The 17,086-nt window shown below is 55.7% G+C and overlaps 1 protein-coding gene across 1 annotated transcript; it reads right to left on the bottom strand.

The window, feature by feature from the left end:
* Window positions 1-276: 276 nt before the first annotated feature.
* Window positions 277-17,061, bottom strand: POMGNT1 (protein O-linked mannose N-acetylglucosaminyltransferase 1 (beta 1,2-)). The gene is made up of 22 exons (XM_069788831.1): window positions 16,921-17,061; window positions 15,731-15,925; window positions 12,525-12,633; window positions 12,009-12,124; window positions 11,634-11,699; window positions 11,081-11,194; window positions 10,302-10,419; window positions 9,905-10,003; window positions 9,256-9,383; window positions 8,584-8,654; window positions 8,203-8,278; window positions 6,650-6,733; window positions 6,483-6,524; window positions 6,208-6,266; window positions 5,586-5,658; window positions 5,155-5,283; window positions 4,700-4,825; window positions 4,473-4,537; window positions 4,047-4,091; window positions 3,733-3,868; window positions 3,113-3,222; window positions 277-2,833 (listed from the first exon to the last, which is right to left on the bottom strand). Exons 2-22 carry the CDS (start codon window positions 15,839-15,841, stop codon window positions 2,731-2,733), a joined length of 1,980 nt encoding a protein of 659 aa, XP_069644932.1. The 5' UTR covers window positions 15,842-15,925; window positions 16,921-17,061; the 3' UTR covers window positions 277-2,730.
* Window positions 17,062-17,086: the final 25 nt, after the last annotated feature.

Genomic DNA, 17,086 nt, shown 5'->3' with positions numbered 1-17,086 from the left:
GAACTGCAGATAAAAGTGATAAAGCTCGAAGAGGAAACAGCTCACAAACCTGTGCCAGCTGCTCTGGCACCGCACAGCCCAGCATGGCTTGGAGGACCTCTGCTGGCACAGGAGCCACAGGGCAGGGGCCCAGGGCCACTGTTAGCCCACGGCTAGCCCTGCAGCACACAAAGCAGAGTGAGACACCAGACAGGAGTCTGTCTTTTCCAGGCAGGTGGCCAGAGCCAGGGACCCCAGCCCTGGGCCACATGATGCCAGCTATGAAACACACGAGGCTCAACAGCTTTGCAATGTTTACTCTTGAAAAAATAATTCAATTCAGAAAGCGGCAAGCCCTGGGGATGTCCACACACCCAGCCCTACCACAGCCACCACAGCGGAGCCTTACTGGAGGAACGGGGAGGGACGGAGAATAGCACCCAGCGAGCCCATCATGGTGTGTGGAGAAGGGGGAGCTTGAAGCCCACCAGTCAAGTCCTGCTGTCGCTGACAGCAGGGAGCTGCAGGGTGGGCAGCAGAGGAGAGAGGAACTCACATTTAGCCATTCCCTATCAGTAGGACCACCTTCCTTAGCTCCAGGAGGAGCTAGGAGGAAGCCAAGCCTGAGCCCTGTCAGAGAAGAAGGGAAAGGGGGCGCATTTAGTTTCAGGAAAAAGGGAAACTGGGCCTTGGGAACAGAGATGCCAAGGAAAGGGCATCATGGCAGAGAGCTGTGGAAGTTTTTCCAAAGCAGGGTATGGGAAGTAAGCTGTTTTCCCTGGGAAGAAGGCAAGTCCCTTTCCCAACACCCTTAAAGGACCTGCTTTATCCCGAGGGTCAGCACAGAGAGGCTGCCTGCCCACTAGCTGCCAGAGCGGAGTCCCAGCTAAGGGCAGCGCTGGGGGTGGCAGAGGAGGGCAGGGTTGAACCCAAGCCCGGTACCGCAGTCTCGAGGGTTCTGCCCTGCACCCTCTTGTTCCCCTCCTGCATCTGTCCCATCCCAGCTGCTGGGATGGGTGTGCAAGGGACTGCGAGGGTCAGAATCCCTGTGGTCACACTAGAGCTGCGCTGTGTCCACACAGGGCTCGTTTCGGCCAAAGAGGAGTAGATTTCCCAGGTTCACAACTATTCATTCCTATGCTGGGCAAGGGAGGAAGGAGGGGAAGAGGATGGAGCCAGAGAGACAAGACAAATCTCCCACGACTGCCCCTGCACAGGCTGGGGGCTGCTAGCTCTCCACACTGCTTTCCTGCTATCCTCCCCTTCCCACAAGCAATAAATAAATAAGTTAGTGTAGTGTAGACCCCGACGCTCAGTTCACAGTGAGAAAATGAAGGGGAAGAGCCCCTGTGGCCACAGGGAAAGGGCTGAGCAGCAAATCCTCCTCCCAAGGGTAAGCCAGAGCATAGGATCCCTGCCTGAGGCTGGGGGACCTGGACAGAGAATAGATCTCTTGCTGCATGGATGAGACAGGGAGGTGTACTAAGCAAGGGGACCAGGACTGCCCCCAGTGGGGGGTGGGGGGAGACACATTAGTACCAAGTGGCTGGGGGTAGGAGGGGGCCCTGGGGTCCTTCCTAAGGCACAGGAGAGGGGACAGGGACCCCCTCCCTCTCCCTCTGCATGAGGAGTGTACCACAGCAGGAGAGCCAGGCTACCCATCCTGGCTCAGCTCACAGCTTCCCTGCTAGCAACGTACCACAGTAAGGGTGGAGATTCAGGAGAAGAAACCCCCTCTGCCTTCAGCAAAAGCTGGGGGTATCTGGCCAGGGAAGAGGGAGAGACAGGCTACAAGTACCACAGGCAAGGACCACGCCAGAGTGCAGCATCCCTCACTCCAGAGGACCCCGGTCCATCCTGCCCCTGCAGCCAGGGGTATGCCGGCTGGCTGCTCCCATCTCACTCTGCAAGGCACTTTCACCCCCTCTCCCACAACTCGGCGGGGCAGGGCTTCTCCCCACAGAGAAGGTGGGTGAGGACAGTCTGAGCCACAGCACACAGCCTGGTCCGCTTCCATCTAGAGTCATCTCCAGCTCCCACAACTGGAGAAAGGAAAGGGGCACCTGACCGCCCTCGTGCTGGGTATAGGGTGTCCCCTACGTGTCGACAGCAAGTTCAGCTCCTCTTCAGGATTCCCTTTTGCCTGTGAGCTGGGCTGCACCAGTCACCGCAGCCCAAGCACCGAAACCAGCGTGTGGGGAGATGTCCAATCCAGCATACGGTCTTCAAGGTGCATCCATCGTGCAGGAGATAGAAGAGATGCTGGAAGATCCCCTCTTCACCACCACGTTCACCACTGGGCACCAGAGCCAGCCAGGCAAGAGTTAATAAATAACACCCAGCTGGTAGGTTGCAGCACTTGCACACAAGCATGCTGCCTTCTCAGGACTTGGGGGCCAAAAAGGGAAGCAAAGGTGTTTCTCGAGGCCTCCTCTAGCCCCTAGTTGAGCACCTCCTTCCTCCAGCCTTGCCCAGCCAGGGGGCAAAAGGAGCAGCATTAGTAAAGAGTCTGTGTTAAAAAAAAAAAAAAAAAGTTCCTGGGATGGAGGGGCGGCATATCTACAGGGAAGGACCCTGTCCGTGCAAGGGAGACCACAATAGGGGGCTGGAGGGAGCCCGAGATCTCATTTTGCAGCCTGAAATGGAAGTTCGTGTCCAGTCACCAGCCTCCGAGAGCTGCTGCCAACTCTGTCTCTGCACCATGGGGTTCTCCATCTTCCCCCGGTCCCCTTCGCTTCCCAGCTGCCAGTCTCATGTCTGCTCTGCTGCAGCAACTGCTGGCACTGCCACTGCGCCCTCCTCCTTGGCAGGGGGCTCCATGTAGATTGGTGTCACCGACGAGGGCTTCTTGGACCTGCAGGTGAGGAGGCTGGATGGGAGCGGGCAGGAGTGGTGATCCTCCTCAGGACCTCAACTCCCACTGCACGGCCTGGCTTTCCTGGCATGACCTCCTTCCCACTGGGGCATCCTCCAGCCCCGGGCATGTATCCTGTCCCCCTCCCACCACACTAATTAAGAAGGTCAGGAGGGGTGGGATGGGGCTGGGACAGAAATGGATGATGCAGTGTGCCAGGCAGGGGACAGTGCCATGAGGATGGGGGGATTACCTAGTTTGCTGTGCCCTGATACTCACGAGTAGGGGGAGGCAGGGATGCCCACCACAAGGAAGTGGTTCTTCTTGCGGAAGAGCCGCCACAGCCCCTTGTGGTTCCCACGGACATCCAGGTCCCAGATGTGGAGGCACTAGGATGGTGGGGAGGGAGGAAGAGGCATCAGAGCCTGGGGACAGACACCAGGACCAGGTTCCCCCTGGCAAGGGAAGAGCCACCACCCCTGCCTTCACCAAGACACAACAGAGAGGGCTGCACCCCTTGACTGGGGGGGCACAGGGAAGTACCCCTCCAGTCACCATCAGTGAGAGGAGAGGGGCAACCTGCTCCCATTCCTGCCTCAGGACAGGGGGTTTGATCATCACCTCCAGGTGAGCAATGGAAACTACCAGACAAGCTCAGGCCCTGGGCTCCCACCCAGGGAGGTCATAAGACTTATCTTCTCCACTGAGCCAAGCATCTGCCCTGGATGACCCAGTGCCTTCTGTAAACACCAAGAGCTTTAACATCACCCAAGGACAGCAAGAATTCATTTGCTGAGCTGCATCTATGCCATGGCCAAACCCAAAACCAACAGCCAGATGTTTCCCAGTGACGCAGAGATCAGTGCAGGGGTGAGGACAGGCCGTGTCAGGGGCCTCACCTTCGCAAGCTGAGTCCAGGTGGCAAAATCTGCTTCCTGCTCCATCCTGATGAACATGACGTAGACCCTGCCCTCGGTGTCGGGCACAAAGGAGTCCTCACAGGGGTTCTTGCTGTGGTCCAAGACCTCAGCCTCACTGTGGAAACAGAACAGGGAGTGAGAGGAGACCCCATATCCTTCCTATTCCCATGGCAGAGTACTTCAGACAGGCAAGTGGTGGCTGCAGCTGCCAGGGCCACCTCCACCCTTTCTTCTGTCCTGGTTGGTACACCCAGTGTGCCCTGTGGTCTCCCAACCTTTCTGCAGGCACTTACCCCAGGAGTCGATGAATTTCAGTCTCATAGGCATCCTTCCTCAAGCTGTTGGAGGAAGAGAGAACACGGAAATTAGGGCAGAGTCAGACAGTTTGATAAGCAGGGAACATCCCAAGATGATCCAAGCTTAAGACTGCCCAACACTAAAAGGCAGGTTGGACCCAATGAATGGAGAGCAGGGACTGCCACGGATCCTGGAGGATGTGGCAGCAAAAACGTGACCCTTCAACTTTTCCACCAGGAGCACCAGGTAGCCAAACCCAACCTCACAAAAACCACTGCAAGGATTCCCCAGCAGAGGCCAGTGTGCTGGGGCTGGAGGTTAAGGCTGTTGTTCCAGAAAGAAGGGAGATGTCCCCAGCACAAGGGGACAAGAGCCAGGTCAAGCAACTGTTTCATCTGGATCTCATTCTGAGCAGCACTCACCTCTCTACATTTTTAAGCTGGACATTTGGAACTGTGTTGAACTTGTGCTTCTTGAAATAGGCTTCCTGGGAGGAAGAGAGAGGGGAGGGGGGAGGGAAGGAAAACGGGGTTCAGTCAGGAGTCAGCAGTACTTGGAGGTCACCTCAAGCATTCCTGCTACCTGGAAAGGTGGCCGAGTCAGAGCTCAGCACCAGGACAGGGCTTGGGGGCTCACGGAGGTCACTCACGTGAAAGTAGCCGTTCATGTTGAGCCCCACGATGCCAAAGTGGTAGGAGCGTGAGATGTCAGGGATGATGCACTCCCGGCCCTTCCGCTGCTCGGGCATCCGCATCCACATGTCCCAGTCCCAGAGCTGTCGAGGGGAAAATGCCACTCACACTCACATTTGGGGACATGATTTGGTAGTGTGGCCATCCGGGGACCTTTCTGGCTGCCCACACCAGCTCTAGCTCCTTTGACCCAGCCTGCCTGGGCTGTTCCAGCCAGCTCTGTGGCTGGTTACATGGTCCTTAAGTTACTGTCTGTCCCAAACACATTCTGCTTGGGCATCCTTCCCAGTAGAAGCTCGGGGAGAGCCAAGGGCCCTCCAAGAGCTGTACCCACAGGGAGTGGGTGATGATCAGGGACTGCTGATGGGCAGAGATGGGGGTGCAAAATACAGGCTCCCTCTAGGGTACTCACCTTCTCAGGGGTTGGCCACTTTGGCTCCAGCTCGTCCTTGTACAGACTCTTCCGGAGCACCCAGCCCAGGCCTGGCATGGTCTCCACACGGTACAGGAGCGAGGGGTCCTCAGCTGTGTGCTCATAGCCCTGCGATGTTATGGGGAGCATTCAGCACCCTGAACGCACCCCTACCCCACCAAAAAAAGGAGGTGTCTTGCTCAATTGAGGCTCTCAGCTTGGGGAGCAGGGGACAGCCACTGGGAAGCACACAGCAGGGACAGGACAGTGATTTGCAGGGGCACTTCTGAACAGTCGAGGGCTGGGGAGACAGACCCACTTAGAATGATAGTGGGGCGGACACCCTGCTTTAAAGATGGAACTTGGACCCCAGCCTGACATGGGAACACAGGGCAGAGGTGTCCCTGCTCCACGATCCTTCCCTGACCCACCTGGTCGTTCCAAGCTGAGATGCAGTACAGGCTCTCATCCTCCTCCAGAAGGTGTATTGACTGGCTCAGAAAGCTGAGGAAAGAGTTGCCCAGTCCCTGGTCAAACTTCCTTCTCCCATGCAAACCAAAGCAAATTCTCCACCAAGGGAGCCACCCCAAGTGCTGGAACTGTGTAACCCATCACTTGGGCTGAGATAGCTGATACTGGTGCGAGATCAGGGGAGAACACCCAAACAAGCTAAGCTGCATCTCACCATGGGGAGGTGACAACATTGCCTCCTGCTCCATCAGTCTCTCCTCCTTAAGAAGAAACAGGAGCCCTGTTAAGACACTGTCCCTGTCCTCTTGTTATGGGGCAGCCCCAACCATGTGTGTACAGAATGGATCAGTGTCTCCGAAAAGCAAACCAAGAAGAGATCCCAGACCCCAAAGTCACCCTGCACTGAGTGCCAGGACAGTGGACTCGAGACTCTCTGCAACCAGAGCTCAGTTATGGCTGTTGCCTGGGCACTGCTCAGCCTCGGATAGGTGAGCTACAGCATGGCAGGGATCTGGCCTCTCTCCTGAGGAGCCAGAGAGCTTCAAGGAAATGCCCCACCCAAACAGGGACCCACAGCTTTACCTGAAGAAATCAACAGAAATGTCAAGGTCTTCCTCCAGAACCACAGCGAATTTAGCATCCTGTAGGGCAAAGAAAATGTCAGAAGGATGGAGAGGAACAGGACAGAGCAGAGGAACCAAGCAGTGTCCCCTCCCTGCCTGTGCTGTTCCCTGCCCCAGAGGATTCCAGCTCCTGTGAGATGGGGGTCACAGATGCCACTCTCCCAGGGAAACCCTGTGCTGTCTTGCTCCCATGGGCAAGCAGCTAGACAGGGTGCAGGCAGAGGTCTCACTCACCGGGAACAGGTTGAAGGTTGCAGTCAGACTGGCTTTGTAGTGCTACAAGAAAAGACAGATCGTTGCCTGTGTTAGCATCAGCCTGCCACAGATATGGGGCTAAGCCTGCCTCCCTCGAATGCTATCCCAGGAAATAACTCTCCCAGGATTTGGGAAAGGTCTCTCACCTGGGACACTCTGGCATTTTTAATGCTGATAGGAGTGTGCTGGATTCCTGAGAGGCCAAACAGTTCCACGACATCCATCGGCTCCTGCAATGGAAAGGTACAAAGCTCACCAAATGTGTGGGTCTGAATACATTCTCCCCACCCTCTGCCAGTGTCAGCTCCCTGGGACAACAAGAATATGCCTGTGGGATCCCCTGCACGTGGTTGTCCTCTTGGGGGCAAGTGAGGCTCAAAATGAAGCTGTGCTGTAAACCCTGCAACAAGGAACTTGCCAAACCCTCTTGGCCCTTCAGCCCTTAAGTACCACCATAAGTTTCTGTTAGCCCTGCTAGTTTGCAGACCCAAAGTTGTATCGAAGAATATCTGAGAGTCAAATTCCCAGTCAGCCATTGATGGTGCAGAAAGAAAACAGGTACAGCCAGGAACACCTACTAGCTGTCAAGACCATGATCAACTTCATTTTCTCTCACAGTTGCCAAGAAAGGGACCTCTCTGACCAAGCGCATCTGCACTGGAGTCAGAAGTAATCCATATTTGGGTTGACATCTCTCTGTCCCAAGAAGGCCCCACCAAGGCCTTCTCCATCCCCTTACTGTCCATCCCACCTCCTAGCCACAAAAGAGAGAAGGAGCTCCCATTGCACCAACCATTCCCCCTTTCCCTGGTATCAACCATGGCAGCACAAGCATCCAGGCTGCCCCCTCGTAGCTGAGGGATGCTGCTCCAGTTGCCATGGCAATAGATGCTGCTATCTTTAACCATTCTTATGTGCTGCGGTAAAAGTCTGTGTAAACAAACCAGCTCCCCCAGCCCCACAACCTGGCAGTGGTGGGAAAGGCCTGCAAGGAAATGAGCCTGTTCCTTTCCCCGTCTCCATCCCAAGGCAACCAGACAATACCTCATGGGCTGCTGCAGAAATGAGGGCTAGGAAGCTCCTGAGACCTACTAAGATCCCACATGCCTGTTCCAGAGCACAGCCTCTTGCCAGAGAGCCAGGGTTTGTAGTGGAATCCTCCAGGGCTTTGTAAAGGTGAGCTGAGGGGAAGGTCTTTGCCATCTAAAGGGCCAGTTCTCCTCTATCTGGCCTCAGGCTTTCATGAGCCTTGTGACAACAGACCATTTTGGGTCTCTTTACCTCTTACTGAGTGGAGCTGGACAGGCACAGCTCAACTGGTTTGTTTTGCTTCTTGCGAGGGAGCTGGACAGGCGGTGTTACACCCAGACCCTGCTCAAAAGGTGGGCGATACTCATCAAGAGAGAAAAGGGGATGGGGAGAGCCCAGCATGACCACCTCAGTCCAGCACACCAGCCCCTTTCTGACATGGGAATATCAACCCCAGGCTTCGGTAAAGGCCAAGGCAGCTTTATCCACATCCATGGCTTGGCTAAGCTGACTGACTTTGCGTAGGAGTGGGTGAGGAGCTGTGACCCACAGGAGGAGGGAGGGTGAAGGTGCTCATAGTCTGCCACCCACCAAGGACTGTGCCAGCACCATATACTCTCAGCTGGGGGACCAAGGACCAGGCTACAGGAACCTCTGGGAGCGCTCTCACCTCGTAGTACCCATCGATGAAGACTGTGATCATCTGTGGATTGACACCCTGAGCCGACAGCAAGGAGCGCAGCATCCTGGGGAGAAATTGAGGGGCCTGAGTGCAGCACAGCCCCAGTGGGCCCAAGCCATTCAGTAGAGGGGTATGGATCCCTTGGGATGGGGGAAAGTGCACATGATTAAGGAATAGGACCTACTACCCCTGGGCTCTTCCCTTTCCCACAGTCAAACACCCCGGGAGCTGTCCAAGCAGGTCTGCCCACATTGCTCATACAACCCCAGGAAGAGGCTGGATCCTGCCAGCAGGACGAAGGGGAGGGCCTGGACCATACCTGGTCTTGTGGCACACAGCAGAGAAGCCGTGTCCCCTGGAAGTGCTTACCTGTACAGGTAGTTGGGGCGGTTCCCTGCAATAACAGCTACAGGCACATCAAAGACTTTATTGTCTTTGAGCTGGAAGAGAACAATGTGTGTAAGTGGGGCTGGGGGAGGCCATGCCAACCTAAATGATTCTATGATTCTGTGCCAATGAAAACAGGATCCAAGGGGTAGGGATCAGCCCCGCTGTTAAACAGCAGAGCTGCATAGTCCTACCCCTTAGCTCAGGACCACACTGACCAACCAGGACTCCATTCAGCACTGCTGGAGACCGTGCCAGCTTCCCTCTGTCACCCTGCCTCAGACCCAGCTCCCCAATCCCAAATTGCATCCACCCAGAGACGTTTGCCCAAACCCTTCAGCACTGTGCCAAGGACAGCCCAAAGGCTGCTCCGTCTCCAAACATACAGGCCCTGCAGCTTACACTGATGTCCCTGGAGCCATGGTAACCTGGCAGCTCAGGGCAGACACAGGGCAAGAGAACTCCCCTTCCCCAGCATGACCTGACCACACGTATTCACCTTACCTTTGCTGGGGCTAAGAGCTTGCCCGGGGCAGTTTGCACCACCCAGCTGGTGCTTAAAGACAGGGCTCTGCATCTGAGCTGAAAACATACCTGGTCCAGCTCAGCCCTCCCTCCTGGAGCCTTCCCTGAATATTCTGCCCCTGCACTCACGGGATCAGGGTTGAACTCAATGGGTGTGGGATCTTTGCAGCTGCAGACACTGCCATAACCTTCTACTTTGCTGCAGAACCTCTTCCGGCGGCGGTTCAACTCTGTGTCGGGCCAATGGCACTCAGCATCTGGAGGCACCAAGGAGAAAAAGCAGACCGCTCATCCCCGTGGCCTCACCTTGTATGCTCCAGGCTGCACTGCCACATGCACAGCTCTCCCTGGGCTCAGCCATCACCAAGTCAGTCCTTATTACTACGAACAAGCAACACTTCTGGATGCCAGATATAACCACAGGAGCCATTCAGAAGCCGTCTCTACCATATGGCCTCTGGGAGCAGCAATGAGCCATCTTCAAGCCAACAGTCAGAAAAGACTGGACCAGGCCTGGTTTGGAGAGGTGACAACTGGCCAGATCACGTCCCCACTTCCCCATCCTCACCCTTCTCAACAACCATGCCTGCAATTGCCATGGAAGCAGGAAGAAGGGAAGCTGGCCCCATTTAGAAGTTACCATCCCTATCTCAAACAGCCTTAAATCCATCCTGGGATGTTGCTAACAGACCCACAGCTTTGACTCAAAACCACCAAGACCAGCGGGCAGACATGTCCCAGAGATACCTGGCACCACAGAGCAGATCTTACTTCCTACCTTCCACGGATGTCAGATGAACTTCTGTCTTCAGTAGTACAGGGTCACCCCATGTCGAGAGGGCAGGCGACTTCGCGTGCTTCTCCCCATATACTTCCCCTGGAGCAGGGACACAGGATCAGGACTGTCTGGAAGGACCCATCCCCACTGCGTCAAGGCATGACCAGGGGCTGTAGCTCAGGGTGGCATCTTGGCACCTTTTCCCCATTGGCCTCTGGTGAGCTGCTGAAGGGACATGCTCTGCCTCTATCCCCTCCCTTGCCCCCACGGAGTTGCCTGCTCTCTGTGACTCATTCCCTGCTCATACAGCGTGTTGAGGATGGGCTGAGTTTGTCTTCACCTGGCTGCTCCTCCAAAAAGGGGCCATGAACCCTCCCCTGGCCTGTGCTAGACTCACCTCCTTTCTTCCCCACAAATGTCCACATGTCTCTCCAGCTCAGGAATGGTGCAACTTGGCTCCCCAGGCTTTTCAGGACATTCTTGGCTGTGTCCTTGAGGTGAAAGGAGCCTTCATCCTGGAACAAAACACAACCCTGCAGCTGAGGTCTGGCTCCCGATGTAGACAAGGGAAGTCTCCTGTCAATACCAAAGAGGTACAGGGCCCACTCCTACCTGAACTAGCTGAGCCAGACACCTTCAAGAACAGGTTCCTACAGTCTCTGTGCCACTAAACCTGCCAGTGGCTTCACCATGACCCACAGGGAAGTCAGAGGAGTCACAGACTCCTGTTTCCTCGAGACCAAGTTGTTCTTGAGCAGGGCCATGTGTTCAGCAACACACCTAAATCCAAAACCTTGAAGAAGCACAGTGCTGCTCGCACAGCAGGCCAGAGCCAACCCAGTCCACAGTGCCCCCCTAAAGCCTGGAAATGGGACCCAGAAGGGTCCCACCACATCCTTGTATCTCCTCATGTCCGTTCTCCACCCAACCTCTTGTTTATTGCTGCAGGCTCTGACACATCTGCTTTTTGCTCTCCTGCCTTGCTGGGCACACAGCAGTAACTGTAGTAACAAGGGGGAGCGAGAGGACAAGGGAGGTGATCCAGCCAGGGAGGCATAGCCCAGTGGCAATGTGACATTTAGCCCTGGGAATGCCTGATGACATTCAGGAGGCAACTGCCCAGATGAGCTTTAGGGCATCCTGACTCAAGGATCTTTTGACACTAAGGTCACATACCTTAATGGTGAAGATCAGGATCCGGCCCCGGGCAACCATGTTGAGGAAAAGTACCATGGCTTCATCTTCATGGGGAGAATAGGTGTCAAAGACCCTCTTGGCCATCACATGACCCTGTTGGTATTCAAACGTCAGATGCATCTTAAGTGCTATACAGCCAGGACATGCAGAATTATGGAAATCTGTCCTGGGAGCCTCAGTCCACGAGCAACACAATGAGTTACTTTTCTGGTATGCCAAGGAGTTAGTCCCCAGGCAAGCTCGGCCCTTGCGCCTTCACGCACGACATGAAGTGCACTGACGTCCATGGGACAGCATTACACAACCTCACAACTCCTCTCCTGCCTGCTCCCCAAGGACAGCTAGCCAAGCACAAGAGAAACACTGCAGGGACCCTCTGGGTGACCATGTCGTGCTCTGGAAACTACAGACAAACAAGTATTTGGGAACTTCCCTCCTGGCTGCCCTTTGTCTCATGCACCCAACAGTTAAAGAGCAAGGACAAACACTGCCCAGTAAGAAAGACAAATGCAGACACATGGGAATGCTTTACCGTAGCCTGATTTAAGACGATGACATGGATCCCTCTTCCCTGCTCCCGAGCCTCGTCTTCCAGGACCTGCAAGTGGAGAAGCAATGAGAACCATATGCCAAGACCTCTCATTCCCTGCCCAAAAACAGAGCAGAGCCCCCAAACAAGGAGCTAGTCTTTCTCCTGAGACATTTTGGCTCTGCTTGTGGCAGTGATGGATGCAAGAGTAGAAGACAATGTGGGACAACACCTCCAGAGTCCTGTAGGCAGGAGGGGGATCCACTCCTGACCTTCTTGCCAGCCACTGAAGTGCTCTCACCACCTGATGCTTGAGGCTTTGCCCATTCAGCTCCACCCATCCTCTGCTCACAGGGACTGCCAGCATCTGTCACTTACCGTCGTCCCATCCACAGCCACGTAGACCTTCGACCGGCTGGAGTACACCTCAACATCCAAGACCTTCTTGTTGCTGACAGGGTGCCTAGGGACCTCCACATTCAGCATCTCATCATCTACAGGGAAGAAATGCCCAGTCTCAACCAGCCAAGGCAACTTTGGCTTGTTCCTGCTCAGTACTAGCTCAGCCAAGCCTCCAGAAGGTCATGCCCACCAGGTATCCCAGCCCAACAAGCCATGGGTCAGAACTACAGGGATGGCCGGTAAGGGAAATCCAAAATGGCAACAGGTTTGGCCCCAGCTGTCTCCACATAGGCCTCTGCAGCCAAACATGCTGAAGCCTTGACTAGACAGACCAGGAATGGGAACAGGCTTTTCTATTCATTTTTGTTAAACCCACATGCACAGACCTGTCTTTCATGCTGTAGCTGATCAAAAGTTTGCCCTGACTTAAAGAAATTACTTTCCTCCCTCTGGTTTCCTTGCTTTCAAAGAAAAGCAAGATGCTGCCCTCACCATAGTCCTGTGCCGACTCCTCTTCCTCCTCATAAGCAGCTCTCCTGGTGTCCAAGATCAGCTTGATGTTCACAATTACAGTCACAAGCAGGAAGAGGACAGCACCTGTCTGCAATGCAGGATGCTTTGCGTTAGCAATTTGTAAGTAACAACCCCAAGATCAGTCCACCCCCTTGGCAGAGGCTGCAGGGCACCCAAAGGAGATCTTGCAAGGGATCATAAGCATCTGTCATTTCCCCTGTTTTCTTCTGGGGAAAGGCAAAGAGAAAGAAATACAGGTGACAGGGTGAAATGCTTTCATCGGCTGGAGAACACCGACTTCTTGATATATGAGAATTAACCCACTTCCAATGTATACCTGCTTCCAGATCTGTGGAAGATTCCTGATAAAATATTGCATCAAGGTTGAGGGTCTCTCCAGGCAAAGAGTTTGGTAATTCAGAGATATAGCTCCCATGGTAACCTTAACTTCTGCCTCACCTGCAGCACCACTACTCTCATCTCTCCCTCTGCAAACAGAGGATGTATTCAGAGTGAGAGGAGATGCTGCATGACTAAAGCAAGGCAAAGGGAAGAAGCTGAGGTCTGACTTCAGGAAACTGCACTGTGCCACAGGCTGCAGAGAACAGCCCGCAGCCTTACTGTCTGCAGCAAACTTCGAGGCAACCTGCATGGATGCTGACACAGAGGGCTATGGGAAGGTCCAGGGGCTATGGAGCAGTCCATGGGAACCCCTGATGTGAGCATCACCATTGCCCATGGCCTTGGTGCTCCCAGACCAAGAGGAGGGAGAAAAGACATTTCTACAAGCACCTGTATTTACTTAAAAGCATCTTGCTCCTCTCTTCCTCAATTTCAGTCTTTTTCCTGGTATTTGGACCCAGCATAAATCAGAAACTATTCCACGCTGAAAGGGCCTTTTGTGAGACAGAGCAACACATGAAGCCTTGGACCACAAATATTCCATGTTGGGAAATAATCCACCTGCAGGTGTAAGCTGCAAGAGCAGCTGCAAGTCTGGCCACGGCCAAGAGGATGGTCTTAGAGCTGCAATGCTGGCTTGGGATGCAGGACTGAAAGACAAGACCTCAGCTGAAGCAATTTGTCTTTACTTGACCTAATTTGTCTTTACTTTACTTTGTAACCCAGGGCCCAGGTACTTCTTCATGGTGGAAAGGTGACAGCAGCATGTGGTGGCCATGGGGCTCTGCACGGGGACAAAGTCCCTGCCCAGTAGCTACAGCCCTACCCCAGGGCTGAGGAACACCTCTAGCAGGGAGCCCAAAACCTGCCCTGGACAGTCACACAGCAAGGGAAGGCTTTGCCATTGGATTTAAAACACAAAGCCCTGAGAAGCTATTACCCCCAAAGCTAACACCGCTGCAGGGCTCCACCACCAGCCTCCATGCCAGGAGGGTCCATCCAGCTCACAGTAGAGCCACAACAGAGGCCCAAATCTGACTGCTGTGTGCTGCTGACAGGTTCATCCCATGGCCCAAAAGTTCTGGCCCCTTGGCCCAGCCATGCTTTGGATGTACCAGATGGTTTCCAGTTTCAGCCACGCAAGCTCAGGGTCCTACTAACCTCTCCAGAGCATCCCAAGACTCAGCATAGAGATGTCACAGCAACTAAGGGAGAGGAGGGGAGAGGTTGGTGCAGGCTGCTCATAGCCTGGTTCCGCCCGCAAGGGGACATTGAGACAGGTCTTGGGTGGTTTTGACACTCTTCCCTTGCCCCTCAACAGCTTGCTTCCTAAAAATCTGTGCCTTTTTCAGCTCTAGGACCGTTGATTCTCTGAGGTCTGGGTATGGGGTTGAGATCAGACGCAGGCCTGCCCTTGGTGAGAGGCACTAAAAGGATCCCTGCCCTACCCGGCCAGCTACTGCCTCAAAGCTACGTGTTGCTGCTATCTCTGCCAAGCAGACAAACAGGTTCAAGATGGAAAACCAGCAATAAGATGTGATGATATAAATGTCACTATGGCATTCTGGCTTCTTGATTTGCTGTTGACTCAGGACTATGAGCACCTTTCAGGATCTGTGCACAAAAAGCTTTTAATTAGGCAAGAACAGAGGCTTGGGCACATGGTGAGGAGCAGTCTGTGCCTGGTGGCCAGCAGCAAGGCCACCTTACCAACCTGCCCAGATCTTCCACCCCGGTCAGTACTGGAGACATGGGGGAGCAGCCCCAGTGACCAAAGCGAACAAGACAACAGTAGGCAAGACCAGCAGCCGGATCTAGAAAGGCTGGCTCAGTCAGAGCTGTTAACAGGGGCCCAGCTGCTGTAGACCTGGCTACTCCACACCTGCAGCTCCGGTTTACATATTTTAAGCCCAATTTTCATCTGTGTTTTAAGCCACAGCAGTGCCACAGAGGCGACAGCAGTAAGGCTCTAGCCCATTGCCCCCAGCACAATGATCAACATCTGCCTGAATGATCAGGCCCATTCCCAAGCCCCGAGCATCTTAAGGGACAGAGGACCAAGCAGTCTCCTTCCCCAGGGAGCCCTTGTAAGCCTTCATCCTCCCAGGCACATACAAAGGCCTCCCCTGCTCCCTCCCACAGCAACCAACTGCCAGATTTCATGAGCTCTGTTTGTCTCGGGAACAGCCCTTTTCTGCAGCTCACTGCCACGGGGCCAAACCCTTCCTGTCCTTATGCCCTCAGACACCCCCCAGGACACCAGCTCCGCCAAGGATTAGCCATTTTACAGCACAAGCGACCAGGCCCGCAGCCTTCCCAGACGCCAGCTGCCTCTGGGGGATGAGATCCTGTTACCCAGCCCTATTTTCTCCGTCCACCTGTTGTGCCTTATACTAGGCTTGGTTTGCAAACCAAACAGGGAAAGGATGGTTTCCCACTGCTGAGCCCTGCTGCACTTGGCATGGGTCCAGAACCAGGAGGAGAGGAATTGGTCAGGTTTCTAGCTGAAAGCCTCCCAAGGACACCTGGATAATTGTATCTCCTGCCATAGCCACCCAACAGGTCTATTTGCAGCTGGAAGGAGCTGCTAGACATGGCAGACTCTTCCACGCATGAGGACAAAGACACTGGAGGTAGCTTTTTGGGGGACAAGTTATGCTTCCCCAGCATGTCAGGTCACCCAGACTGCCAGCAGACCCACTTCCATCCATGCAGCTGCTCCATAAGCTCATAATCCTGTAGATTATCCTTCCTAATCCACCACAGGCCTGTGGGTGACTCACCTGGCACAGCTTCCGCAGCGCACGCTGGTTCATCAGCTTGTACTTCCAGGCAAGGTACCAGCTCCGCTTCTTGTGGGGCTTGATGGCAGGGTTGGGTTTCCACTCATCCATAGTCACAGGGGCTGGCACGGGGGTAGCCGTGTGGGGCGGGGGTCAGGATGCGTGCTCCTCCGCTCTCGTGCCCATCGGGACTCCCTGCCAGGATGGGACGGGCGCAGGTGAGGGAGGCGAACGCCTGCAAACCCTCTCCCCAGCAAAGATGGGGCCTGGCACAAGCAGCAGCCATGATCGGCACTCATGTACCACAAGCAAAGGCCCCATGGAACCTCCCCGCCTGCCAGCACCCCCAAGCCTGCAGGGAGTGATCCAGGAGGCCAGGCATTGCTGGAGGACTGTAAGCAGGGCGATCAGAAGCCCCTGAACCCATGGGCCAGTGAGGACCTCTGCTCCAGGCCAACCCCTTAGGGAGGCTGCTGCAGCGCAGTGGGCCCACTCCCACGCTCTGGAAAAGAAAAGCAGCCAAGAGGCACAAGCCGGTGATAGGCCCCGGACCAGCAGGCATTATGGAGGTGCCATCACTGGGTCTATCTGCCTGCAGGCACCCTCCCTGCTTGCAGCGGCGGGGCTGTAAACCAGCACCATCCCCACTAGTGGGGATGCAGCTAGCCTAGACGTGGGGAACCAGTCCATGGGGCCATAGTCCTGCTGGAGATCCCGGCACCCCTGGGGCAGAGGAGCTGTGCCCAGGTGAGACCAGGCTCCCCACAAAACCTGCTGGGCCTGGGGTGGGAAGTGGAGGCCCAGCAGAGCCAGGGGCCTGGCTGGAGCACAGCCCCCTCCCCCCAACGGGGCCAGGCAGCGTGGGGACCCCACAGCAGCTGCCCGGGGCGGGGAGAGAGGAGGACTGGGGGACCCAGACCCCCGGGAGCGGGGGGGAGGGGGAGGCAACGGGATGCCGGAGGGAGGAGGGCGGGCATCGCTGGGGGACCCAGGGCTGCGGGGAGGGGTCGCGAAGGGGACGCAGGCGCTCCAGGAGGGGGGGGAAAGCCAGGCGCCCAAGGACGGAGGCGGCAAGGAGCGGCGGCCCTGCCGGAGAGCGGCGGGGGCGGGGGAAGGAGGGAGGGGGGCAGGCGCTTCGGGACCGCGGAGAGGTGCGGCCCGGAGGGGGGTGTGCCGGCCGCGCTACTCACGGTCCGCGCGGAGAGGCTGAGGCTGGGGCTGGGGCGGACCGGGGCCGGGCAGGGCCGGGCCCGGCTCGGCGATGCCGCCGCCGCCCCGCGAACCCTCAGCGCCAGCGGGGCCGCGCCGCTTCCGGCGCCGCAGAGACGCCGCGGGGGCGGGTCCAGCGCCAGCCCC

The sequence above is a fragment of the Haliaeetus albicilla genome, chromosome 8 (genome assembly GCF_947461875.1).
Source record: "Haliaeetus albicilla chromosome 8, bHalAlb1.1, whole genome shotgun sequence".
In the NCBI taxonomy this organism is placed as follows: domain Eukaryota; kingdom Metazoa; phylum Chordata; class Aves; order Accipitriformes; family Accipitridae; genus Haliaeetus; species Haliaeetus albicilla.
This window is presented reverse-complemented; position numbering and strand designations above follow the sequence as displayed.